The following is a 25,983-nucleotide window of genomic DNA, read 5'->3' on the forward strand; positions in this document are numbered from 1 at the left end:
TCACCATGACGGAAATGTGGACAGCGATAGATGACACTAACAAGAGAAGTGCACCCGGCAGGGACGCCATAACTTACAAATTAATCGGTAACATGAGCGGTACAGTGGCCAGCGGCCTCCTATAGCACATCAACGAAGCCTGGGAGAGCTCGCAGTTGCCGAAAGAATAGAAGGACGCCGAGGTCCGCTTCATTCCAAAGCCCGGCAGGACACTCACGATAGACAATATGCGGTCCATCTCCCTCACGTCCTGCGTGGAGAAGGTGATGGAGCGCATGGTCCTTCGCCAGCTGCAGAAGCACCTCGAAGAAACGGATCAGATGCCGGAGATGATGTACGGCTTCCGGCAACATCTCAGCACCCAAGACGTGATGATCCCTCTCCACGAATTGGTCCTCGAGCCGGCAACGACGCACGCGCCGCGCGGGATACTCGCCCTCGATCTGAAGGGAGCGTTTGACAACGTGTCCCACGCGAGCGTGTTGCAGAATCTGAACAAGACCAGGTGTGGCCGAAAGACTTTCGGCTGCATAAACAATTTTCTGTCAAACCGAACGGCGACCATCAGGATAGGGGAGGAGAAGTCGGACCCTGTCGAGCTCGGCAATAGGGGCACCCCTCAGAAATCGGTCTTGTCGTCTCTGCTCTTCAATCTGGCCCTCCTGCCCCTGCCCGATCTACTCAAGCAAATCGAAGGCGTACATCACGCGTTATATGCCGGCGATATTACGGTGTGGACGGCCCGAGCTGGATCCGATGCCTGGATGGAGGAAGTCTTGCAGCCGGCGGCAACGACCGTGCACGAGTACGCAAAGTCGTGCGAACTGAGCTGCGCTCCCCAGAAATCAGAGCTGCTCATGATCCAACCGGAAAAATCCAAGAAGGAGCTGCCACCGAACGTGATTATCGCCATCGACGGAACGGCTATCAAGCCAACGCAGCAAATAAGGATTCTCGGCCTACTACTTCAGCAAGACGGGAAGGCACACGCCGCCATCACAAAGATAAAACCGAACAGATACTTGGTATGATTCGGAGGGTATCTACAGAAACTGAGGCCTTAAAGAGGACGATGCCATGCGCCTGGTACGGGCGTTCGTCGTGTCGCGGGTTACCTACTCCGACCCCTATCTCCAGCTGACGAAGGCGAATAGGGACACCTTAAACACGATTCTTCGTAAGGCAACGAAACAAGCATTGGGCATGCCCATATACTCGTCCAGGCAAGGACTGCTAGACATGGGCACCCACAACACGGTGGAGGAGCTCATCAAAGCACACCTCTCTAATCACAGAATCCAGCTCAGTCACACAGAACACGGACGAGCCGTCCTACGCAAGATAGGATGGCAGATCGAGCCATTACCCATCAAGACGGCCCTTCCGGAGGACTGGAAGACGACCACTGAGACCAAAGCCCTTCCCCGGTACATGACTCCGCGCGAGACAAAACCATAGCCCGGAAGATGGAAGAGAACCCAAGGGTTCTCTACGCGGACGCGTCACTCCGAAAACACAGTGACCGTGCAGCGGTCGTGTTTACGTCAAAAGACAGACTGCTCGTCACCGCGTCCCTCAAGACAACAGACCCTGCAGTTGCCGAAGAAGCGGCCGTGACCCTCGCACTCGCACAGCCGAGCGTGGACACCGTAGTCACCGACTCAAAAACAGGCTACAGAAGCTTCCGCAGTGGGGTAATCTCCTCCGCGGCCCGAGCCATCTTATCCAATAGCAAGCCTCCGGGAAGAGCCATAGAGCTCGTGTGGGTCCTGGCTCAATCTTAGGTAGCAGGCAACACCATCGCCGACTACCATGCCCGAGAAATGTCAATCCGGGCGGTGCACGAGCTGGAAGAACTACCGCACCCGGTTACCAGCTTTCGGTACTTTACCCGGATGTAGAGAGGAAAGGTGCAGACTGCCAGAACCGCACCCCAAACTCACCAGTGTTACGTTTCGCCTACGACGCGCGGTATAGCCGGCGCGGATGCAACGGACGCCGGGGCTTCGTTAAAAGCGGCGGACATTTTGGCCCGTTCAGCACGGCCGCAACACCTCCTGCCATGCGCGTCCAGGCATGTTTCAATGCCACGTGTCTTCGTGTGTGCGTGTGTGTGTGCGTGTGCATGTTGGTGCCCACGCTTGTCAAAGCGCGGAAGCCGGGGAGAGGAGCTCCCCAACTGTGGAGCGAGGAGGTGTGACCGGCGCCGGCCCGGCGGATGCGTCACCTTCTAGTCTCAACGTGCCCGAGCACCGCCGTCACGTGGCCTCATCCCAAGGCGTTCCTTCTTGCCCTCGACTCCGAGAGTATAAAAGCAGCTGCCCCCGGACGCCAAGAGAGAGGCTCCGATTTCTTCTGTCGAGTAACGTGCTCTCCCATCTCTCCACTTCGGTCGACCTGACCGCCCGCTCTTTTGCGATGCTAGAATAAACAAGTTGTTCTGTTAGCAGTCGACTCATGCTTTGCCAGGACCTTCGGATGCTTCAACTTGTGCCCGAGGCCACCAGGCCAACGCTACCCTTGGGGCTTGCGACCCAAATGCAACAACTGGTGCCAGCGGTGAGATTGCAACAACTGTCTGCCAGCGGTGAGATCGCGACAACGGAGGCCAGCAGCGAAGATATGCGGTTGACTGTATGCTGAGCAGCACAACGACCATCCGGGAGCAGTGCAACGAGCCCTGTGTGATGACTGGTTACCTGCAGCGGAACGACTGCGCTGAATTCTTGGCTTCGAGGTTTGGTGAGTGCGGGACTTTCTTCTTCTGAGTTTTGCCAGGCTTTTGTTAGTGTGAGAAACAGAGCTGGTAATTGTGGTTGTCGTTGCTGCCGGGTTAGTTTGCTGCAAGACAATAGTAGGCAGTAGAGAAAGCAGCATTCAGAGCAGCCATGGATTTAAAGTCGTTGCGCAAACCGAAATTGCTGGAGCTTGCAAGAGAGTTGGGTCTGGATGTCTCAGACAAACTCAGAAAACCAGAACTGCTAAGGGCTATTCTTGAGTTAGAAGCTGAGGATGACGAGCTGTCGGAATGCCTTGAGACCATTGAGGAGAGGGAGACGGCAAAAAGACAGGAGCGCGAACGTAAAGAACAGAAAGAGCGAGAGCAACAAGAGAAAGAAAAAGAGCGCGACCGTCAACACGCTTTGGAAATGAAGCGTCTCGAGGTAGAGATGGAACGCGCTCGTAATGGAAGTGAGGCACACGGTGCAGGAGAAAGAGTATCGTTCAAAATGACTGACCTGATGCGGCCGTTTAAGCTTGTAGAGGACATTGGTTTGTTCCTGGTTAACATTGAGCCAACGTGCGAGAAGCAGGGGTTCTCTCGGGAAACGTGGCCACAGCGCTTGCTCACTTTGTTACCCGGCGAGGCGGCCGACGTAGTCGCTCGCTTGAAGAGAGAGGAGGCGGAGGATTTCGACAAAGTCAAATCGAGTCTGCTAAAAAAGTACAGGCTCTCAGCGGAAGCGTTTCGTCGGAAATTTCGGGAAAATGAGAAAGGCAGAAGTGAGTCATATACAGAGGTTGCCTACAGGCTTATGTCAAACATGCAGGAGTGGCTCAAAGAAGAGAAAGCGTTTGGTGACGACGAGAAAGTTCTGCAGTGTTTCGGGCTGGAACAGTTCTATAGTCGGTTACCTGAGAATGTGCGGTACTGGGTCTTGGATAGGCCAGACGTTAGTACGGTGGCTAAAGCCGCCGTGCTAGCCGAGGAGCTTGTGACGCATCGAGCTCGCGGAGCTAAGGATGGTCAAAAGGGTGAATTTGGCTCCAAGTTTGAGAGGCCGAAGTTCGCGCCCATGAGAGCAAAGGGGGACACACGTAGTGTGGATGCGAGTGAAAGCAGTCCGACCGAACGTAAGGAGACGGCGGCAGCCGAAGCCGAACGCAGAAAGCGGTTCGAGACGAGGCAAGCGCGCGTGTGTTATACGTGCCAGAAGCCGGGTCACTTTTCGGCGCAGTGTCCGGAAACAAAAACAAAAGTCGTGTTTTTGTCATTATCCAGCACTGACGAGAACATGAAGCTTCTAGAGCCTTACATGCGAGACCTCCTCGTGAACGGGAAACAGTGCCGAGTGCTTCGTGATTCCGCAGCTACAATGGATGTAGTTCACCCCTCTTACGTAGAACCCGATCTGATCACGGGCGAGTGCGCATGGATCAAGCAAGCCGTGGAAGCTCATAGCGTGTGTCTGCCCGTAGCAAAAGTGCATATTGAAGGACCTTTCGGAGCAATTGAGACGGAGGCCGCAGTGTCATCTATGCTGCCCCCCCAGTACCCGTACCTATATTCGAACAGGTCCGATCACCTCCTGCGCGAGAAGGGGCTTTTGTTTGGTGAGGCTAGCGTTCAGGCCTCAACCCGATCGAGAGTTCTGGAGCTCGCTGCAAAGGCGGTAGTTGCGGGGCCGGCGTTGTCGAGCAATGAGAAAGGGTCGGAGGCGCAGCAAGCTGATATTCAGAGCACGTCCGAACTGAATAAAATTGAGCCTGTAGCGTTGAAGGCACCAGATACTGGAGAGGACATGCCCGACACGAGAAAGCTAGAAGAGCTATCTGCAGATTTGCTCATCGCGCCTACGTCAGATGGACTCAATAGGTTGCTAAAAGTCAGCCGGTCGGCTTTGATAGCCGAGCAAAAAAAGGATGGCAGCCTAGAAAACATACGCTGCAATGTCAAGGAAGGTATCGCCAAGAAAAATGCTCGTTTTGTGGAAAGAGGTGGGGTCCTGTAGCGGAAGTATCTAGACCGCAGGGGAGTGGAGTTCGATCAGCTGATCGTTCCTCAGTGCTACCGTCAGGATCTGTTGCGCTTGTCGCACGGGTGTTCGTGGTCCGGACACCTAGGAGTTAAGAAGACTAAGGACCGTCTCTTGCAAGAGTACTATTGGCCAGGGTGTTTTCGTGACGCAGAACACTTTGTGAGGACATGTGACACCTGTCAGCGGATGGGCAAACCAGGGGACAAATCGAGGGCGCCGTTGAAGTTGGTACCTATCATTACTGAGCCTTTTAGACGGCTCGTTATTGATACAGTGGGACCTCTGCCGGTAACAACCACGGGGTACAGACACATTTTGACTGTGATCTGCCCAGCGACAAAGTTCCCTGAAGCAGTGCCACTTAAAGAACTCAGCTCAGTTGAGATAGTCAATGCACTACTGTCCATATTTGCGCGAGTTGGTTTTCCTGCGGAAATCCAGTCAGATCAGGGCACAGTGTTTACTAGCGCTTTGACGACAGCCTTTCTCGAAAGGTGCGGGGTAAAGCTGTTACACAGCTCAGTGTACCACCCCCAGTCGCATTCCGTTGAGAAGCTCCACTCCGTCATGAAGCGCGTGTTGAGAGCATTGTGGTTTGAACAACAAACTGACTGGGAGCTGTGTCTGCCTGGGGTGATGTTTGCATTGGGGACCGCGCCGCATGCGGCTACGGGGTTTTCGTCAGCTGAGCTAGTGTACGGTCGCTCGCTGTGGTCTCCGCTTCGCATGCTTCGAGACGGATCACTGCCCTCTCCAATGGCTGCAGACCATCTCTTCCACAAATGGCCGCCTCCTGCGCTGGAGCCTAGCTTTGCAACAATATTCCTTTGAGGTGCGTTACAAAAGGGGAGTCTCAACGGTAACGCCGATGGCTTAAGTCGAGTCCCCTAACGTAGGAATCAGCCTCAAAGTTATTTGTTACTGATGTTTTCTTCCTGAGGCAGAATCTTTAACATATTGCTTTTTTTTAGTGTTTCAAAGTGATGACGTGTTTTCTAGTGCAATTTTCCAGTTTGTAGACACGTTCTGAGTGCTGCTAGATTACTGTAAGGAACTAGGCAGTAGTATAAAAGGGGAAAGAGCCTGGCAGGGCTTAGTGAGGGTTGTGTCGTGCTTGCTGGCTGAGCGGTTGAGTTTCGGCGTAGTTCTAACGCTTGCTGGGAACGAGAACAAAAATGGCAACTCTGCCGAAGTCACTTTGCAGTGTCCTGTGTGAACCTGAACGTGAGAACGAGGCCTTCTCTGTGCGCTGCGCTCAAGAAACGCCGAGGGACGACCGACTTCGGTTATGAGCATCATCGAGCGACATCCCTCCGGACAGCGGATGCAGTCCCCTGACCATCGGGATCTCCTTCTCCCGGCGGGGCGGTCTGTTACGTTTCGCCTACGACGCGCAGTATAGCCGGCGGGGATGCAACGGACGGCGGGGCTTCGTTCAAAGCGGCGCACATTTTGGCCCGTTCAGCGCGGCCGCAACGCCTCCTGCCATGCGCGTCCAGGCATGTTTCAATGCCACGTGTCTTCGTGTGTGCGTGTGTGTGTGCGTGTGCATGTTGGTGCCCACGCTTGTCAAAGCGCGGAAGCCGGGGAGAGGAGCTCCCCAACTGTGGAGCGAGGAGGTGTGACCGGCGCCGGCCCGGCGGATGCGTCACCTTCTAGTCTCAACGTGCCCGAGCACCGCCGTCACGTGGCCTCATCCCAAGCCGTTCCTTCTTACCCTCGACTCCGAGAGTATAAAAGCAGCTGCCCCCGGACGCCAAGAGAGAGGCTCCGATTTCTTCTGTCGAGTAACGTGCTCTCCCGTCTCTCCACTTCGGTCGACCTGAGCGCCCGCTCTTTTGCGATGCTAGAATAAATAAACAAGTTGTTCTGTTAGCAGTCGACTCATGCTTTGCCAGGACCTTCGGATGCTTCCAGTTGTGCCCCAGGCCGCCAGGCCAACGCTACCCTTGGGGCTTGCGACCCAAATGCAACAACTGGTGCATGCGGTGAGATTGCAACACCAGGCAGCAACAGACGATCTTGCGTCAAGCGCAGGCGGGATCGCTTGCGCATCCCGTACTGATGAAGCGCATGTACCGTGCGCAATACGATATGCTATGTCCTTTTTGCAGAAAAGAAAAGGACACCGTTCCGCACGTCTTGGCAGAGTGCACAGATCTCAAGACCCCCTCTCCTCCCCTTCCCACCAACATACCCAATCCCCAACCCCTTGAGCCATGGGAGACCTTGTTACCCAGCCCCGCCCAACCGATTCAGCTCGCACTGACGGACAGGGGCCAGGAGCTGCTGGGAACATATGGGTCCCGTAACTAGGGAACCACCCCGTCTGGTGCCTGCGTGCACCAGCGATTTATTTCGGGCCCAGTAAATGTTGCTTCATCATCATCATCAAGCCAACCCAGGGTGGAGGCGAAGCCGGCGTTAAGTATTCCTGATACGCCGCCCGATCTTGAAAATATTGCAATGACGGGCCGACCTGCGGCAGACGTGAAGCAGGCGTTAAGTACTCCCCATACGCCGGCCGATACTCAAGATAGTGTAATGCCGGGCTGACCCGCAGCAGAGTTATAGCACTCCTCATGCGTGGACGATTCCGAAGATAGTGGAATGCCGGGACGATACGCGGCATTGGTTATAGCACTCATACGTCAGCCGATCCTGAAGGTAGTGCAATGCCGGCCTGACCTGCGGCGGAGGTGAAGCAGCGGTTAAGTACTCCCCACACGTCGGCAGATCCTCATGATAGTGCGATGCCGGAGAACCAACGGCGGAGGTGAAGCAGGCGTTAAGCTCTCCCCATCGTGTACTGATCCTTAAGATAATGCAATGCTGGGCCGACCCGCGGCGGATGTGAAACAGGCGCTAAGCACTCCTCATACGTGGGCCGATCTCAAAGATGGTACAATATCGAGCCGACCCGCGGCTGAGGTGAAGCAGGCTTTAAGCACTGGCCATACGTTGGCCGATCGCGAAGATGGTGCAATGACGTGCCGACACGCGGCAGAGGTTATAGCACTGTAGCCGATCTGAAGGTAGTGCAATGCCGGCCCGACCCGTAGCGGAGGTGAAGCAGGCGCTAAGCACTCCCTATGCAGGGACCAATCCCGAAGATAGTGCAATGCCGAGCTGACTCGCGGCGGATGTGAAGCAGGCGTTAAGAACTCGCCATACGTGGACCAATCCTGAAGATAGTGCATTTCTGTGCCGTCCCGCGGCAGAGGTGAAACAGGCTTTATGTACTCCCCATACGACGGCCGATCCTTAACATAGTGCAATGCCGGGCGGACCCGCGGCGGAGGTGAAGCAGGCGTCAAGCTCTCGTCAAGCTCTCTGACGTGGTTCGGGCCGAACCACGTCAGTGTTTATAGCACTCATCATACGCGGGCCGAACTCGAATATTGTGCACTGCCTGGCCGACCCGCTGCAGAGGTGAAGCAGGCGTTAAGCACTTCCCATACGTGGGCCAATCCTGAAGATAGTGCAATGCCGTGCCGTCCCGCGGCAGAGGTCAAACAGGCTTTATCTGCTCCCCATACGTCGGCCGATCCTTAAGATAGTGCAATGCCGGGTCGACACGCGACGTATGTGAAACAGGCGCTAAGCGATCCCCATACGTGGGCCAATCACGAAGATGGTGCAATGCCAGGCCGACCCACGGCAGAGGTGAAACAGGCTTTATGTACTTCCCATACGTGGGCCTGTTCCGAACATTGTGCGACGCCGGGCCGACCTTCGGCTGAGGTGAAGCAAGCGTTAAGCACTCCCCGTAATGGCGCGAGATGCCGAAGTTAATGCAATGCCGGGCCGACACGCGCAGAGGTTATAGCACTCCTCATACGTGGGCCAACCTCGAATATTGTGCAATGTCTGGCCGACCCGCCGCAGAGGTGAAGCAAACGTTAAGCACTCCCCATACGTGGACCGAACCCCATGTTAGTGCAATACCGAGCCGACCCGCGGCGTAGGTGAAGTAGGCGTTAAGCACTCGGCATACACGTTCCGATCTCGACGATGGTGCAATGCCGGGTTGACCCGCGGCGGAGGTGAAGCAGGCGTTAAATACTCTCCATATGTTCGTGCGATCTCGAAGATTGTACAATTCCGGGCCAAGCCGTGGCAGAAGTGAAGCTGGCGGTAAGCACTCCCCACACGTGTGCCGATCCTGAAGATAGTGCGATGCCGGGCTCACCTGCGGCGGAGGTGTAGTTCGCCATTAAGGGCCCCACATACACAGCTTCGTTGGTCATCCTTCTTCGCAGAATGGAGGGGCACTGTGTTTTTTTTTTCGATCCTCGCCTGAGCTAACGGATGGGGCAAACACTATCTCCGACGTGTTTCCAGTTGCGGTTTCTGCCGAGTGTCCACTCTTGTTGAATTTCTCTATGATCGTGGCTCTGTCTCGCGCGCCGTTTATGGAGGCAAGCGGGGAGGCCGCGCGGGAGGGAGGGGTTGGCGGCTTCGGCTCTGCCAGTAATTGTGCAGTTTGCCCTTCCCATGCGGTCGCGCGTCCGGTACCTTGAAAGTGATCTACAGACGGCTCATTAGCATTGTCATTGAAGAACTTCAAGAAGAACGGACACTCCCATAAAGCCTAGCGGCCAAATTGACTGGAGTGCTCCAAGCAACCGAAATTATTATATAAACCACTATTCCGGTTTCTGCTTTTGCGCGCATTTTGAACGCTGGCTGGAATGCGTTAAGCCGGCTTCACTGATCTGCGCGGCATTTATTATTATTATTTTATGCTTCTATTGCATAACCTCGTGCGGTCTTTATGTGGAACCTTTTATCTTCAAGTAAAAATGATTGCGAACGATCTTTACAAGACTCCATCGAATATGTGCCACATGTAATTTCATAAAGAAGACTCCAGGCTCCTTGTGAGTGGAGGAAATATTTATTTGGCTCTATATAAATGCTCGTTCCAGGTTTTTGTGCATTCATCCGACGCTGTGGCACCAGGTAAACAGACGTCGTTACCGTACGAAGCTCCACCGGACGACGTCAGCTGATAAAAGTAAATTACTAGCATATGTCCTTTTGGCAGTAAGGCCTGATAGGAATTATGTGTGTAGAGGCGAAACGCGCGAAAATGCTGAATGGGCGGCATTACAAACTAAAGCAATTCGCTTTTGCATACATGGCGTAGGATACACCGGACTCATCTGAAACAATACCGTGTATAACACATCACTAAAGCTTATGATTTCCAAGCATTCCCCCACTCCTGGGCCTTATTTCTTGCATTTTAAGAGCAAAAATACATGGGCAACTACGCGTTTCCAAAGCAACTTGGCCTCAGCCGACGCGACAGTAGTTACATACACAGAGGTGACCACAACACAGGCTCTCACCCAGACCATGCTAGACGCTCGCAGATTGCCTTCTACTCACACTCGAGACAAATGCGTGGGTACAAAGCCTGGTTTCAGTCATTCAGAAGATAGTTTTCGGGTAATTGATCTTTGAGCTCGGCGTTATCTGTTTCGCGTTCTGCCGGCGGAAGCAACAGACTCCTGCGTTATCACTCTTGCCAATCGCTCGTCGCGTTTTGACAAGCGTGAATACCGAAAGAAGGTATATGTTGTGAGGCCATAAAAAACATCTCAAACTTGTCTCCCTAAGATTCAGTACACGTCAAACTTTGTCATCACGGATGAGCTGCTTCTTGCCAACTACGTCAGAACGCCAGGATGGGCGAACGTGCCTCGAAAGTATCCCAAAACTTAACGAAATTTCAATTTTGCTATGGGCCAGAGAAAGCGTCATGAACTTGTTCCTGTAGCGTTCTGTACACGAGAAAATAACTGCGTCACACGGCCGAACTGCTTTTCGCTAACTGCGTCACAACACAAGGCGCCGCGAGTGTGTTCAACAACTGCCAAAATTAGTTACAGAAAGTGTCATAAACGTCTCCTAGTAGGAGTCTGCAACTAAACAAAAACTGCGCTCGGATGGCTGAGCTATCTTGCGCTAACTGTGTCGCAAGTCTAGGTTCTGTGCCGTAAGCCTAATTGCTTGAAATGTGTCGCAGGCTATCAAACGACATTTCTCACCTGGCCGTAGTCCAATAGTGCAGTGGTGCAGTGTCGAAGTGCGGAACAAACGCAACAATACGCCCGGAGCCCACCAAACCAGGCTTCGCGGGGGGGGGGGGGGGGGGGGGGGCGCCCCCCCCCCACCGGGCAACAATTATATTTCTGCAAATCCTAACAATAGGACGACAAGCGCATTAGGAGCACAAGCGGCGGCTTCCTCATCCGTATTTTGTCACTTCAACATTTTATAAAAATTTTCACTGTAAACATCATGTACGAAAAGAATGTATTAAAACATATACGCAGGGCAAAGTTTATTATGTTGCTCAAAGAGAAGGAGGTAGCTATTTAAGAATTATTTCTAAAGGTATGGATAGCCTATGCCTACAGAATAAATATGTTGCTGTATGTTCACCTCACTTGAAATTGATTGACGTGTTTTTTTTTTTATTTTTTACCCTGAAGAAAACATAGACTTCAGTGACAACTTCGGCCCACTTTTTATCAGCGCCTTGTGAAATGCACATGAACAATATTTGTCTGACTATTGCGCTTCTCTTTCCATAAGCAATACTAACGACTTATGAAGAAAAGGAAAAAAAAATCATCAGCCTTTCCACTCTGTGAAGAAGGATGACCAGCGATGCTGTGGTGTGTTTTGCCTCAATCTACGTATTTATGTATATATAGATACCATTATTATTATTATTATTATTATTATTATTATTATTATTATTATTATTAGTAGTAGTAGTAGTAGTAGTAGTAGTAGTAGTAGTAGTAGTAGTAGTGGTAGTAGTAGTAGTAGCAGTAGTAGTAGTAGTAGTAGTAGTAGTAGTAGTAGTAGTAGTAGTATAGAAGAAAATAGACAATGAATACATCTTTTGACTGTGGAGTGATTTATTCTTTTACGAAGTAGTGACATGTGCAAGTACAGCCACATGGCAGGCAGGAATTCCACAATATTTGCAACTTCACCATGAACTACGTAATTATGAAACGTAGATAAAACTCGACTTAATATTGCAGTCGTCTGAGCGGCTACTTTCCATATAATTTGTTTCGGGATAGTTTCGACAAAACAGGAGTTGCAGCGATTTTCTGTAACCATGCTTTCTCCGTACACGGCCATGTATTGACAGCAGACTGATATTCTGTAACGTTTACTTGACAGTGCACTAATTATGACAAAGAAATGAAACTCTGCGTAATCATAGAGCCGTACCAATACCTTGGTTTGGACGAGTTGATTCATCTTGACAGTTTTTTATGAAAACGCATAGAGTCTTCTTAGCGGCCAATTTTATTGTATTTTTTCCAAGATGCCTACATTATTATAAGAGCTACAGAGCATGCGCGAGAAATTGCAGACGAAAATATTTTCTTGTCGACGCGACGCGCCGACGGAGGACATCGACCTCCACCTCCAGAGGTTAGCTGTACACAGCGTTGCTGTAAGAGAGCTCTTCTAATAATAATCTACAACATCTGTCGGGGATGGAAACATCGCTGCTTGCACGCAGAGGTCATAGATATATATAGGGTGTCCCAACTATCATGCACCAAGAAAAAAAAAAAAGAGCAACGGCGTTACACGAAGAAAGCGTAGTGCGTATCGTTTCGTGTAATCTTTCTCCTTACTGAGATTTCATTAGGTAATTGTAATAAATTATCTAACTCCTGACGTGCTGTGCTGATTATCCACGTGTCAACGAGGCATCTGTAGGGACAGCCAAGGGACATCTAACTGTGGTATTTTCAGGGACATACTAATTGCGTACTAATTTTTTTCTGGCTGATAAGTAAACCCCGCGAAACATGAAAAATACCACGTAACAATATATGAATTGAATGCTTGGCGAGCCCCAGCCTCCCCGCCCCCCCGCATGCCCATTGGAAAATTGAAATCTTTCCGCCTATGTCAGTTAGTAAACGCATGCTTCCAATTTTATACGGTCGATATAGCTACGATCGCTAATTCGTATAGTTGTACACTAATCTGCTATCGCAATCGAGGTTTCGCCTTGCGCGCAAGACTGCGAGTTTTTTCTTTCATTGACAAGATGTTTAAATAATCTGCTACTGCTTCATCCGCCGCGGTTGCTTAGTGGCTAGGGTGTTGGGCTGCTAAGCACGAGGTCGTGGGATCGAATCCGGCCACGGCAGCCGCATTTCGATGGGGGCGAAAACACGCATGTACTTGGATTTAAGTGTACGTTAAAGAACCCCAGGCCGTCGAAATTGCTGGAGTCCGCCACTTCGGCGTGCCTCACAAACGAATCGTGGTTTCGGCGCCTAAAACCCGCATGACTATTTTCTTTTAAACAGCGACTCCCCCACCCTTCCCTGCCGACTGATGATGGGAGATGAAAAACCCTTTTTTTCCACCGCCTGCGACAGACGACGTCACCTGGCGGGCAGCCACCACCGAGGGCGCCGGCAACTCGTGCGGCGCCAGCCTGGCGTCCCTGCTCGTCAAGCGCACGCTGTGCCTGTACCGCTCGCTGGCGGCCCCGCTGACCGCCTGGCTACTGCCGCTGCTCGTGTTCTGGGCGCTGATGGCGCTCGAGTGCGGCCTGCTGCCCGAGCCCACGCGCCGGCTGCGGCGACTCGCCGTGCCGCTCTCGCTGGGCGCCGCGTACCGCCGCGCGGCCACCTTCGTGCACGCCGGCGACGAGCTCCGGTCGGTGGCGCGCGACGTCGTCCTGCCCCTCCTCGAGGAGCAGGGCACGCGCGCCGACGTGCTCGCCGACCCGGCCGGGCAGTTAGCGGCCATGGCCGCGCAGCACTTCTACGCGTACACGCAGGAGTACGCTTTCGGCATCTCGGTTACCCGCAGGTGAGCGCTTCTTCGATACCGCAGCTTTGAATGGCTGGCTGCAAAAAAATCGACATACGCCTTAATTTTTATTTAGGAACTGTCCTTATGCGCCCTGGATGAACTAGCTTTGCAAGAGTATTTCCACTGGCATTCGTAGCAAGCAACCCTATGACGAATGCCTTTGCGGCTCATAGCTCATTTCGGTGAAGACGTGCGCACTAGGTTGTACTCGAAAGCGCTGCCACTTAGACGGTAACATTTCTTTGTCAACTCCCTTCAGCTCTTTGTGGAAAAAAAAATTTACGGTATGCTATTCAGTTAGGTTTAGCGAGCTCATATCGTAAATATAGCTGCCGGTTTGTTATCGGAAAAGAACAAAATGGAAGATGACTCAAAGTAATAAAGAACAAGCGAACTAACATGATCAAGTGCGAGATGTCGGTCAGAATGGCGACTGAACACGCCATTTGCAGCACTCTCCCTTGGTCCTGGTACTCCTCCCGGTATATGGGATAACCTCAGCTGGTTATCTTTCGTTCACTTTCATTTCCCTTTACGTTATTATTTCTACACCTAATTTGCACACGAATAACGTGCCTTATGTTCTCTCTGGCTTCACTGGTTGTGGTTGCGACTTACCGAAAATTGAGCCCGTCGGATCTTCTAAGTATCCTCGCTCACTGAAAACACCCACGTGCAAGAACTTAAAAAAAGTTATTTTTCCATTTTCAAGTGTACGCATGGACTAATGTTAGTGATATAGAACCAGGCAGAAGCTCACAGTTGGCTAATCTGCCAAACAATGCTTTAGAGCTGCTGCTTTATGAACCGCTAGTTAAACATAAGAAATTGAAATTGCTGACAAAAGTTCTCACAAACGCTTACGGCGTTCTGTTATCTCCGTTGTTCTGTCTGTGTAAGCGTAGGACGAACCACACTTGGATAACTACATTCAACGCCCTTTCAATGAGACATTGATTCATTAACTGATAGTTTAACCTTCGAAAGAAGCACAGGCGTTATCAGACACACATCAGTGGGACGCTCGGTAGTGATTCTGACGAGCTGTGCTTCATGAAAGAGCACATAAAAAATACCAAGATAAATAAAATTGTACAATTAGCATTTCCGCAGCGAGCCTCGGCTGACCGTCAAAGACGCATAACGAAACACGGCTTCTGAGGCCAGCATGAAGTTCACTCGCTATCTTCCGGCACATTCTGACAGCAGCGGCTCTCGAAAATTCTCATTGTTCTCACATATACAGGGAGTTCAAAATTAGACTTTCCGTGTTTAAAAAAAATGCTAAGAGGAGTACAGAGATGCGATTTTTCTACCTAGGTTATGCGACCAGGCCGGCGAAAACTGAGGATAATTGTCGTCGTAATGTTAACATTTAATTAAATTTGATAATTAGCATTTATTTACTGCAGTTGGCATGTATGTTTATATTGAAAAGTCAGCGGCGGTACCATTCGGTGACTATTACATTTTGCACAATTTCAGTAACGCGCCTATGTCCTGAGATATGCACGCCTGAGATTTCACCCCAAGCCCTCTAATCATAGAGTAACATAGTAAGCGTCAAGAGTGCACTCTCGAGCCGTTTCGCGACCGAGCTATGAAGATTCGCCGATTCCGCTAGGTGGCAGAGCACATCAAGAAAAATGCGGCTGTGGCTGCGGCTAGCAGCTTCACAGGCGGTACGACCACTGCGAACGACCCAACACGCATCGAGAAAGAAATTCAACAAGAGGGAATACTCGGCAAAAACTGGCAACAGGAAACACGCCACTGCTAGTGCCAACTCCATCCGTTAGTTGACGCGAGCATCAGAAACAAAGAATGTGAACTTACAGACAACGTTTTATTCTTTTATTCTTTCCCACTAAAACTAAATATGTTAATAAATAAAATAAAAATAAATTTACCTATACGTTGCGACTTTTCTTGCGTTGCCTAGCAACAAGCTAGCGGCACGCCAGACGCGCGTGCATACGTCATGCGCCAGACATGCCACAAGAGCGAGTGAGACCGGCTGCGCATGTGAAGCTCGCGTGCTCGGCGACCCGTCTCTTTTGGGCGTAGCCGGTTTTTTGGGCTCGCTGCGTTCTCTTGCGTTCCGTCTGCATTTCGACACGGCACCGCTGCACTACTGGACTACAGCAAGGTGAGGAATCTTGTTTGGCATCTGCGAGGCACTTCAAACCCATTTAGGCTTACTGCACAAAACTGAACTTATATAGTGACGCAGTTATCGAAAAACAGCTCCACCGTTCAGGCCTAGTTTTTTTTAGTTAATTACTCGTAGTGGGAGATGCTTGCGACACTTCCTATAAGCCCAAGCATAATTATAACTTATTTCGGTAGTTTTCGGGCACGCTCGCCGCACTTGGCTGCGTGACGAAAAGCACCTCGGCTGTGTGACGCAGTTTCGCGTGTACTGAATCTCACCGGGACAAGCTTTGGCGCCTTCACTGACCCCAGACATTATCGTAACTAATTTCGCTACTTTTTGGGGTACTTTTCAAGCACAGTGGCCGCGCTCGGCGTAGTGGCGCCGTTATAGAAAACCAGCTCGGCTGTGTGCCGCAGTTAGTTTCGCGTTACTGAATCTTACTGGGAGAAGTCCGTAAAGCATTTTCTGACCCCAAAAAATTATTGTAATTCATTTCGTAACTTTTTGGGATACTTTTGAGGCATGCTCGCCGCGCCTGAGGTTGTGAAGCTGTTAGCAAAAAGGAAGCCGGCCGTGCTGAGTTAGTTTTGCGTGTACTGAATTTTCGTGGGACAAGTTTGTGACGATTTTTATGGCCCTGCAACAACGTATACCTTATTTCGGTACTCACGCTTGTCGAAAACGCGACGATCGATTGCCGAGAGGGATAACACGGGAGCGTGTTGCTAGCGCCGGCAGGACGCGTGAAAGATAACGCTGAGGAGCTCAAGAACTTGACATTTTTGTCTTCTGAGCAACTGAAAGCAGGCTTTGCACCCACGAATCTGTTGAGTGCGACTAGAAGGCATTCTGCCAGCGTGTAACAGGGTCTGGCTGAGAGCCTGTGTTGTAGCCGCCTCTGTGTACTTCGCGTACCATCGCGTTGACTGAGGCCTCTACACGCAATATTCCTGATAGTTCAATATACCAAAATGATACATGCTTGTAATTTACTTTAAGCTGACGTCATCCGATGTAGCTTCATACGGCAACGACTGCTGCTTACCGGATGTCAACTTTGCATGGATGCACAAGAAGCCTGGAACGAGCATTATATAGAGCAAAATAAACATTTAATCATTTCAGAAGACTTCTTGCGTTTTGCTTATGAAATTGCACGTCACACAGATTCGGTGGATCGAGGCTTGTAAAGATCATTCGAAATCATTTTTATTAAATAATAAAATGATTCTGTGCCAAGGCCGCGCGTGGTTCAGCAGTAGAAGCGAAAATAAAAATGCCGCGTCGATCAGTGGAGCCGGCGTGGTGTAAAACCTGTCGTTCAAAACGCGCGCGCACAAAACCGACACCGGAATGTGTTAATACCATCCGCTTGGTGCGCTACAGTCAATTCGGCCGCTAGGCTCTATGGGAGTGTCCGCTTTTGTTGAAATTTTGTTCTCTATGCAGCACCTGCGAAGCTTAGTCAGGCAGCGACGCCGGGCTCTTTCTGCAAAATGCACCTGAGCGTCGTTGTTGGGTTCTTATGCCAGCGTCTGCTTCGTCGCCCTTTCATGGTAAGGCCATAGCCATTTCTTTTCAGCGTTGTTAACGACTCATTCGCTTCGCATTTCGTTATGTCACTGTTAGCCGCACGAACGAGTGACGGCGGCCTTGCAGCCGTGAACAGCTTGCTGCCCATTTGCTACGCTGACTTATATTTCGAATTTTTGTTTATGCGCAGCAATGAACGGTGATGCTAGTGATAACAGCGATGCGGCAGCATCTGAACTGCGAGGCACGTTCGATACAATTACGAAGCTAGACAATAGAATAAAATAGTTCGTTAAGTAATGCGGCCTATGAACAGATGCCGTTCGGGCCAGATAGCCTTATGATACGCGCAGCGACTGCTGAAAAAGTATGGTGCTCTACTTTTGCAAAGGAAATGCAGCTATTTCTAAAGCGGTATACGTGCAATATTTGCAGTATGGCAATAATGCGCTCTCTTTGAACCCCTGTAGCATGCTATGTGCGCTCGAGCGTTAGCTGTTCTGCATTGTGCTGAAGATGCGTGTTTTCATGTTTTAATTGTGTATGGAGTTGTTACCGTAGAAAGTTCCTTGTTTCTTAGCATTTATCACAGTGCTGACCAAGAAAATATGCATTACCTGAAGGAACGCAGCATCTCCTTTATAAAGCTTTGCATGCTCCAGTATTGCTTATACGAAGGAACGTAGCGTCTACATTCAATAGCTTTGAAGCCTCCAGTATTTTTTACCTTCTGTCTGTCATTGTACGTATTGCAGGAATCTCCACCATTTCTTCAAAATACGCTGTACAGCCAGAGGACGTCATGCATACTCAAGGGCGAAATTCCAAGTATCAGAAGACGATTGCAAGGCTTCGAAGACAGCACGTGAAGACCCCCAACACAAAGTGCTTAATTGCAGCTGTTTAATGACGGACACACTGGCTTACACATTCAAGATGAGGATGTTGGTGCGTCCTCAATCATTTCTGCAGCCATTTTATTTCGGCACGCAACCATTCACATAATTTTGCTACCATAATTCACCCTCCTTCGCAGAAGTACAAGAAGAAACGTCATATTTTCTTCGTTCTAAAACAATCCCATTTTGAGCAAATTAATTGCTGGCGTGTATGTGCAGTTTTTTTTTTTCGTTCTCTGGATTGTTGCAACACGTCTTCTATGTGTGTTGCTTGTGCAAAGTTATTGCCATCAAGATATTAATTTCCGACTATTCTTCATTATACCGCTGTCACGCGATCGCCTTCGATCGCGATCAAGTCCGATCCGGATCTAAATTGGTTCCATCGCGCAGCTTGCGCAAAAGAACCAATCGCGACCGAGAAATTCATATCGGATTCGGCTTGATCCCTTTTGAATGTGCGTTGTGTGACACCCGTATTACTTTCATTTCGCTGTTTCTTTCCGTTTTCAGGTATCTGCCTCTTACAATCTTGCTGCAATAAATTGTTGTCTACTATTTTCTTGTTCTTGACTGTGCTGTAAGTTGGTTTATATTTAAGGAACATTGAACATTTATTTACGATACACCTTTTGGCGTGAGTTAATAGACGTACAATATCATAGGCGATAAAGTTCTACTTCCTCAACAGTTAGCATGATGCGCTAAGTTACAGCTTTAAACAGCAAATATGAATTTAAATGAAACTAACCTGAAGAGAAACACCTTTGCGCGCGCGTCGTTACAACATATAAGCAGCGGCACAAACGTCTGCATGTAATCAATCGATTTAAGCAACCTTATGGGTCACCAAAAAAAAAAAAAAAATCAGAAACGAAGCTGAATTTAGGGCCTACGAGATTCTTCGGCGTGCGCGACCATCTTGGAGGCTGGTGCACTTCGCAGATTCCGCTAGGTGCGCTGAGAGCCAAAGTCGGCCGCAGGCAGCTATGGGAGTGCCCACTCTTTACGTTTACTATGTTACTATATGGTCTAATTACGTGTGCGAGATGGCGGCACCCGCTATGAGGCCACTCCCTAGTGTGACGCAGCTGTTACGTATGACGCTCCGTCTGACAAGAATGCGGGGTGACAGGCAAAGGTGATTATTTTTCGTTCTTGGCCACCGTTCTCGTTTCTGGCCAGCGAAACCAAAGGATGACTTTGCGGGGCGGCTTGGCCGAGTTCTTTTAACGCAATAGCGTTAAGGAGCTCGTGTCGCAGAACAGCCGGCGTCGTCGGCGGCGTGGGCCGTGAGCGAAAAATTGCGGAAAGCAATTCATAAATAAAAACAACTTGCAATATGGGCTGGGTGGGAATCGATCCAGGGTCTCCGGAGTGTGAGACGCTACCACTCAGCCACGAGTTCGATCCTTCGAAGCGGGACAAAAGTGTCTCTAGTGAAGGCGGTGTTGCCTTAGAAACGTGCCGTAGAAAGTTATACTGCGGTGTAGATCGGTAATTATGAGCATGTAAATTACAGAAGTCGCAGTTAAACGCGTAGCGAAGTACGTTTCCGTTACATTTCATCTGCGCTTGGCGCGTACGCAGAGCCCTCTTGCGGCAAACACAGACGAACCCCTCCTCGCAATGTACGGCACTGCCCCGACAGGTGGCGCGTCACTCGCCCGCGCGACGCGGCTACCCTTTCTGCCCACAGCGCGATTCCTAGGTGCAGCGTCCGATGCGGGACGCCTCTGACGTGATCACTGCGCCGCAGCGCGTCTGGTGAGAAAGCGTCCCCTGCGATGTGTGCCGTGCAGCTGGCGAGGAGTCATGTGTCTGCGTGGTGCTCCCAAGCGAGATAGAGGACGATCCCATCGAGGCGTCAGCCCCGTGATCGCGTCCGCCTTCGTGGCGCGTCCTGGCCCGGCTGTCCGTGCCGATCAAGACGTTTGGCTCGCGTAGATCGTTTTCCCTCCGAGACACCCAGTTCTTTGGTTCGTTCCGCTTGCTCAGGTGCGCGTTTCGTCTTTGTGTGACTCAAGAGCATGCCCAGCGAATGAGTGGGCGGTGCGAACGCGGTGCGGTAACGCTATCGCGTTCCACTCTTGAAGGCGAAGCTTAAGCGTCCGCGAATTTTTTTGAAGCGATGACTTGCTTAGTTGGCGACAAAGCAGGGTGCCACCGTACATGTGATGTTGAAGCAATCAATTGAAGGGTTACGATACTGGCTTTGGTTTTATCTTTTAACTTTATTTTTGCATTTCGGATGCTCAAAGGCATGCAATCGCTAAGCATGAAACAAAAATGACAGCTGCCGGGCAGCAGCTTAGTTGCCAGTGGTGTTCCAGGGACGCTGTACCTGTCTGAAGTGTATTATTTGAGGGCCCTGCATTGCCTACGCCTGAAAAACTGCTGTGAAATAGAAGAACGACTGTGAACTGGCGTGAGTAGTGCCTTTTATTGGCGCATGCTTGACAACTGTTTTTATTCGCAGTTTTGCGAAAGTGCCGAACAGATCAGGCATCACCTTGAAAGCGCATCGAGTGAGCCTCTGAGCTTCTATTATGTGTTTTTGCCTTTGCCACTGACTGCCTCTACTAAACTGGGCTGTTGGAAGCAAGCCCTGCGTTAGGACTTTCTGCGTTGAAAAATGGCTGCTTCGTCTGGGTCGAGGTATTATTTTACGCAGAAAAAAATTATGTAGTGCTATCAATGGCGGAACTGAACGGCAATGCCTCAATAGATAATGAGTCTGTACGCGTCTCGCCATCCGGATCGGCGAGTTCCAAACAAAGCAACATTTGTTTGCATTTTCAGACGTCTCCGCACAGCAGCCTCAGTTCACCAAAAAGCACAAAGCATCATTCATGAGTACTTTGAAATTGACGGCCTTGCCTGTGTGAATGCAATGGCAAATGCAAGCATCAGAGATATTCCTAAACAATGCGGGAAAAGCGTGGGAAATGTGCACAACGTTCTAAAAAAGCACGAATTTCATCCATACAAAGCGAATCTTCATCAGAACCTAAGTGAGGCAGACAGTGAAAAACGAGCCGATTTTTTTAATTATATATATATATCGCCGCGACCTAGGTTCGGCCAGAGTCCTCCTGAAATTGAAGAATGCGTTGCCCAGCAGCGCGGATCTCCATCAGCTCGACACCAGTCACGCTCCGCTTGGCCGCGGCGGTTTTCTCCGACTCGCCGTACGTATTCGAGCGTGGTGCAGGGTCGGTCGCCCAGCTCACGCCGGGAAAACTAACCACAGCGACCTTTCGAGACGAGGCCGCTCAGTCTGGACGTGCTCAAGGGCCCCTGCTGATGCGTACGCGGGCCGACGATACATCGACGACGACAGTACCTGCTAATTACGGAAGAATTTCTTTGGACATTCCTGTATTGCTCGACGGTCGTGAATTGACTGCTTTAGTGGACACTGGAGCAGATTATTCTATAATCAGTGAAAAACTGGCCACCCTTCTGAAGAAAGTGACCACGCCTTGGAACCAAACGCCAGTTCGCATAGCTGGCGGGCACATCGTCACAGCACTCGGCATGTGCACGGCACAAATACAGATTCGCGGCTCTACCTTTGTTGCCAGTTTGAGCATTCTCCCTCAGTGTTTTCGAGACCTAATCATTGGCATGGACTTTCTCAGGGAGGACGGAGCTATCATCAACACTCGACAACGCCTCGTCAGTTTCTCGACAAAGAGCGCCACAGAGACAACCAACACCATCCACCCTCGAGCATCTCTTCGTGTCATCGATGACGCTGTGACGTTACCACCGCGTGCAAGTGTCGTGGTTCAAGTGGCATGTGACAGGCTCGTACACGGTGAAGCGGTCGCAGAAAGCAATCGCTCTCTCCTACTTTCTCATGCTGTGTGCGTAGCAAGAAGCCTTGTCGATCACCATGATGGCCGCTGTGAGTTTCTTGTCACGAACTTCAGCTACGAACACCGGCACCTTTTCCCCGGTACTGTCATCGCCTACGCCGACCCGATCAGCGGTGTCACCGAGTGTGTTGTTTCCGAGGCAATCGGCACTGCTGAAGCACCTCTACACAACGTCGACATTAGTCCAACGCTTTCTGAAGAGAACAAACAACCCCTGCGCGAGCTGTTGCTTGAGTTCCACTCTTGCTTTGCACGGTTATCGAAGATGCGTCAAACTTCGATTGCGAAACACCGTATCATCACCTATGACGACGTGCCCCCCATACGGCAACAGCCTTATCGTGTTTCCCCGACCGAACGACATGCGATTCAAACGCAGGTGACGGAAATGCTTCAAGACGGCGTAATCCAGCCTTCATGCAGTCCCTGGTCATCGCCAGTCGTTCCTGTTAAAAAGAATGGTGGCACGCTTCGATTTTGCGTTGACTACCGGAAGCTAAATAACGTCACGAAGAAAGACGTGTACCCGTTTCCTCGTGTCGACGATTCTCTGGACAGGCTGAGGCACGCGAAGTATTTCTCCTCTATCGATCTGAAAAGTGGCTACTGGCAAATTGAAGTAGATGAGCGTGACCGCGAGAAAAACTGCTTTCGTGACTCCGGACGGCCTTTACGAATTTAGAGTAGTCCCTTTCGGCCTCTGTTCCGCTCCAGCCACATTCCAGCGAATGATCGATACCGTTCTCGCTGATCTCAAATGGAAAAGCTGCCTCGTCTATCTCAATGATGTCGTTGTTTTTTCGGAAACTTTTGACGAGCGCCTTCGATTCCTTCGGAACGTACTCGAAGCCATTCGATCGGCTGACCTTACACTCAAGTCAGAGAAATTACATTTTGGTTACGAGGAACTGAAGTTCCTTGGTCACGTCGTAAGCGCGGCAGGTGTTCGGCCCGATCCCGAGAAGACTGCTGCCGTAGCATATTTTCCCGCTCCAACCGACAAGAAAAGTGTCCGACGATTTTTGGGTTTGTGTGCGTATTATCGACGCTTTATTGAAATTTTTCGAAGATTGCAGAGCCGCTATTTCGCCTTACGCATGATGACACGCCATTCCTCTGGACTAATGAAGAAGAGACCGCCTTTGCGGAGCTACAACGTCGGTTGTCTTCTCCCGTGCTCGGTCATTTTGATGAGGATGCTGACACAGAAGTACGCACTGACGCCAGCAATATATCGGTCTCGGAGCTATCCTAGTGCAACGGCAAGACCGTACTGAACGAGTTATCGTCTAGGCGAGTCGCACTCTTTCACGCGCCGAATCCAATTATTCCACCACAGAGGAGTGCCTCGCGGTTATTTGGGCTATTACAAAGTTTAGGCCGTATCTCTACGGGCGGCCATTTAAAGTTGTGACCGACCATCACGCTTTGTGCTGGTTGACCAACCTCCGAGACCCTTCTGGACGATTGGCACGTTGAAGTCTGCGACTCCAGGAATTTAACATCACCATCGTATACAAGTCAGACAGAAAACATGAAGATGCGGGCACGCTATCACGATCACCTGTGGAATCTCAGAATCCTGACGAGCAAGACGACAGCGCCTTTCTGGGAGCCCTCAGTGGGCCGGATCTGCTCGCTAAACAGCGATTGGGCGCTTGGTTGAGACTCATCATCGATCACTTAGAAGGCGGCATCGCGTCCATTCCTCGCCTCATTTCGCAACGGTTGTCGTCATTTTGCCTACAAGGGGGCATCTTATACAAATGAAACACAGGTGCCGGCGACAAACCACATCTTCTAGTAGTGCCCCAAGCCCTTCGCGACGACACACTATTAGCCTGCCACGACGAGCCGACATCTGGTCACTTGGGCTACTCAAGGACTCTGGACAGGGTACGGCAACTGTACTACTGGCCTATACTGACTGCTTACGTGAAACGCTACGGGAAAGGACGCCGTGAATGCCAGCGCCGCAAGTCACCAACCTTCAAGCCTGCAGGCCTTCTACAACCCATCGACCCTCCGCGTACGCCGTTTGATCAAGTTGGAATGGACCTTCTTGGACCACTTCCCCTGCCTTCCTCCGGCAATAAGTGGATCATTGTCGCAACTGATTACTTCACGCGTTACGCTGAGACGAAGGCACTACCACGCGGGACAGCATCTGAAGTTGCCCAGTTTTTTATGCGTCACATTGTGCTTCGGCATGGCGCACCGTCATTCATCATCACTGACCGACGGACGGCATTTACGGCGAAGCTTCTGGACGACATCTTCAAGTTGAGTTACACGACTCATCGAAAGGCCACTGCATACCACCCTCAGACTAACGGCTTGACAGAAAGACTAAACAAAACACTGGCAGACATGATCTCTATGCACGTGGATGTGCAGCACCAAACGTGGGACGAAATCCTGCCCTACGCAACGTTTGCGTAGAACACTGCTACGCAGGAAACTACACGATTCACGCCATTCCGCCTTATTTATAGTCGAGATGTCCAAACTATGCTAGATGCCATGATTTGGTATGAAGATACCGACCAGCTCGACCAGTTAGCTCCTGAGGTCGAGGAGTACATTCAGCGCGCCGAGGAAGCACGTCAACTGGCCCGTGTGCACATAAGACAGCAGCAGTGCGTAGATGAAACAAGGTATACTATCCACCATCGACAAGTTAGCTATGAGCTTGGTGACCAAGTTTGGGTTTGGACACCCATCAGACGGCGAGGCCTGAGCGAGAAACTCCTGAGCAAGTACTTCGGACCATACACAGTGCTAAGGCGTGTAAGCGACGTGAACTATGAAGTCATTCCAGACGGAGACCTGCCATCACCCAAGCGCCGTTTACCACGCACAGAGACTGTACATATCGTCCGCCTCAAGCCGTATTTTACACGGTGATGTGAAGTGTACTAGTGAAACAACCATCTTTTTGCTGTCGTCGCGTCGTCTTCCAAAGAACTGCGAAACGTTTTTCTGTTGTTGTTGTTCCCGACCACAGAACACATTTTTCCGTATGCATTTCCATATGTGTGCTTGCGCGTTTCCTTTTTTTTTTTGTCTTACCTAATTTGTGTACTTTCCGTGTACGTTTTGTGTTCGAGCATCGAGTCGATGCTTCATTGGTAGGGGGAATAATGCCACCTGGTGTTTTGAGCAAGCGTTGCGTGCCCAGCAAAAACGGCGAAGAAGACGAAGTCGAGGATCACGCGCCAGCCGGAGAACCGTCCTTCTTGTGTCTGACATGTTCGTGTCTGGCTGCTGATACTACTGTTTACTCTTGCCTTAGCGCGTGACAACATAGGTCCTAATAAAAATTGACCAAGATAAGGATTTCGTACGAAGAGTGATTTGAATTGATGCGGCTCGATTTTGCAGGAACGGCAGAGTGAACATTGACAATGCTCACTACTGGTCGCAAGGAAATCTTCACTGGCTGCGGCAACACAACCACCAAATTCGCTGGCGTCTAAATGTATGGTGTGGCATGCTTGGGGACAGAATTATTGGCCCTCACTTCTTCGAAGGGAACCTCTATGGAAAGAATTATGCGCACGTAATTCTTGCTGGTGTCGGGGATAAATTTTGCTCCAGTCTCCGTCTCAACGAACTGCGACAAATTTTGTTCCGGCATGACGGGGCCCCACCACATTTCTCCTTCACTGCACAGAAATGGTTAAACTGTAAGTTTTCACGGCAGTGGACTGGACGCGAAGGAGAGACCTTTTGGCCGCCGAGATGCCCTGATCTCTCTCCACTGGACTTATTTTTGTGGGGCTACGTGAAAGATCGCGTTTGCGCAGTTTAGCCCACCGATGTCAATAACATGAAGATGAGAATAGTTACCGCCTGTGAAGCAT

The 25,983-nt window shown here is 50.6% G+C and overlaps 1 protein-coding gene and 1 long non-coding RNA gene across 4 annotated transcripts in view; both read left to right on the forward strand.

Moving 5' to 3' along the window:
* The window catches only part of LOC126542925 (ABC transporter A family member 5-like), a 282,490-nt gene that overhangs the window by 112,557 nt on the left and 143,950 nt on the right, over window positions 1-25,983 (forward strand). For all 3 annotated transcript variants that reach the window (XM_055077597.1, XM_055077595.1, XM_055077596.1), the window contains exon 6: window positions 13,202-13,640. In XM_055077597.1, the coding sequence (XP_054933572.1) occupies window positions 13,202-13,640 (439 nt within the window). The remainder of the gene's footprint in view (window positions 1-13,201; window positions 13,641-25,983) is intronic.
* Window positions 16,273-18,791, forward strand: LOC129387880 (uncharacterized). Its single transcript, XR_008615032.1, has 2 exons — window positions 16,273-17,357; window positions 18,090-18,791. It is a non-coding gene; the product is annotated as an uncharacterized lncRNA (long non-coding RNA).

This window comes from Dermacentor andersoni, chromosome 2, assembly GCF_023375885.2.
Source record: "Dermacentor andersoni chromosome 2, qqDerAnde1_hic_scaffold, whole genome shotgun sequence".
NCBI lineage: Eukaryota > Metazoa > Arthropoda > Arachnida > Ixodida > Ixodidae > Dermacentor > Dermacentor andersoni.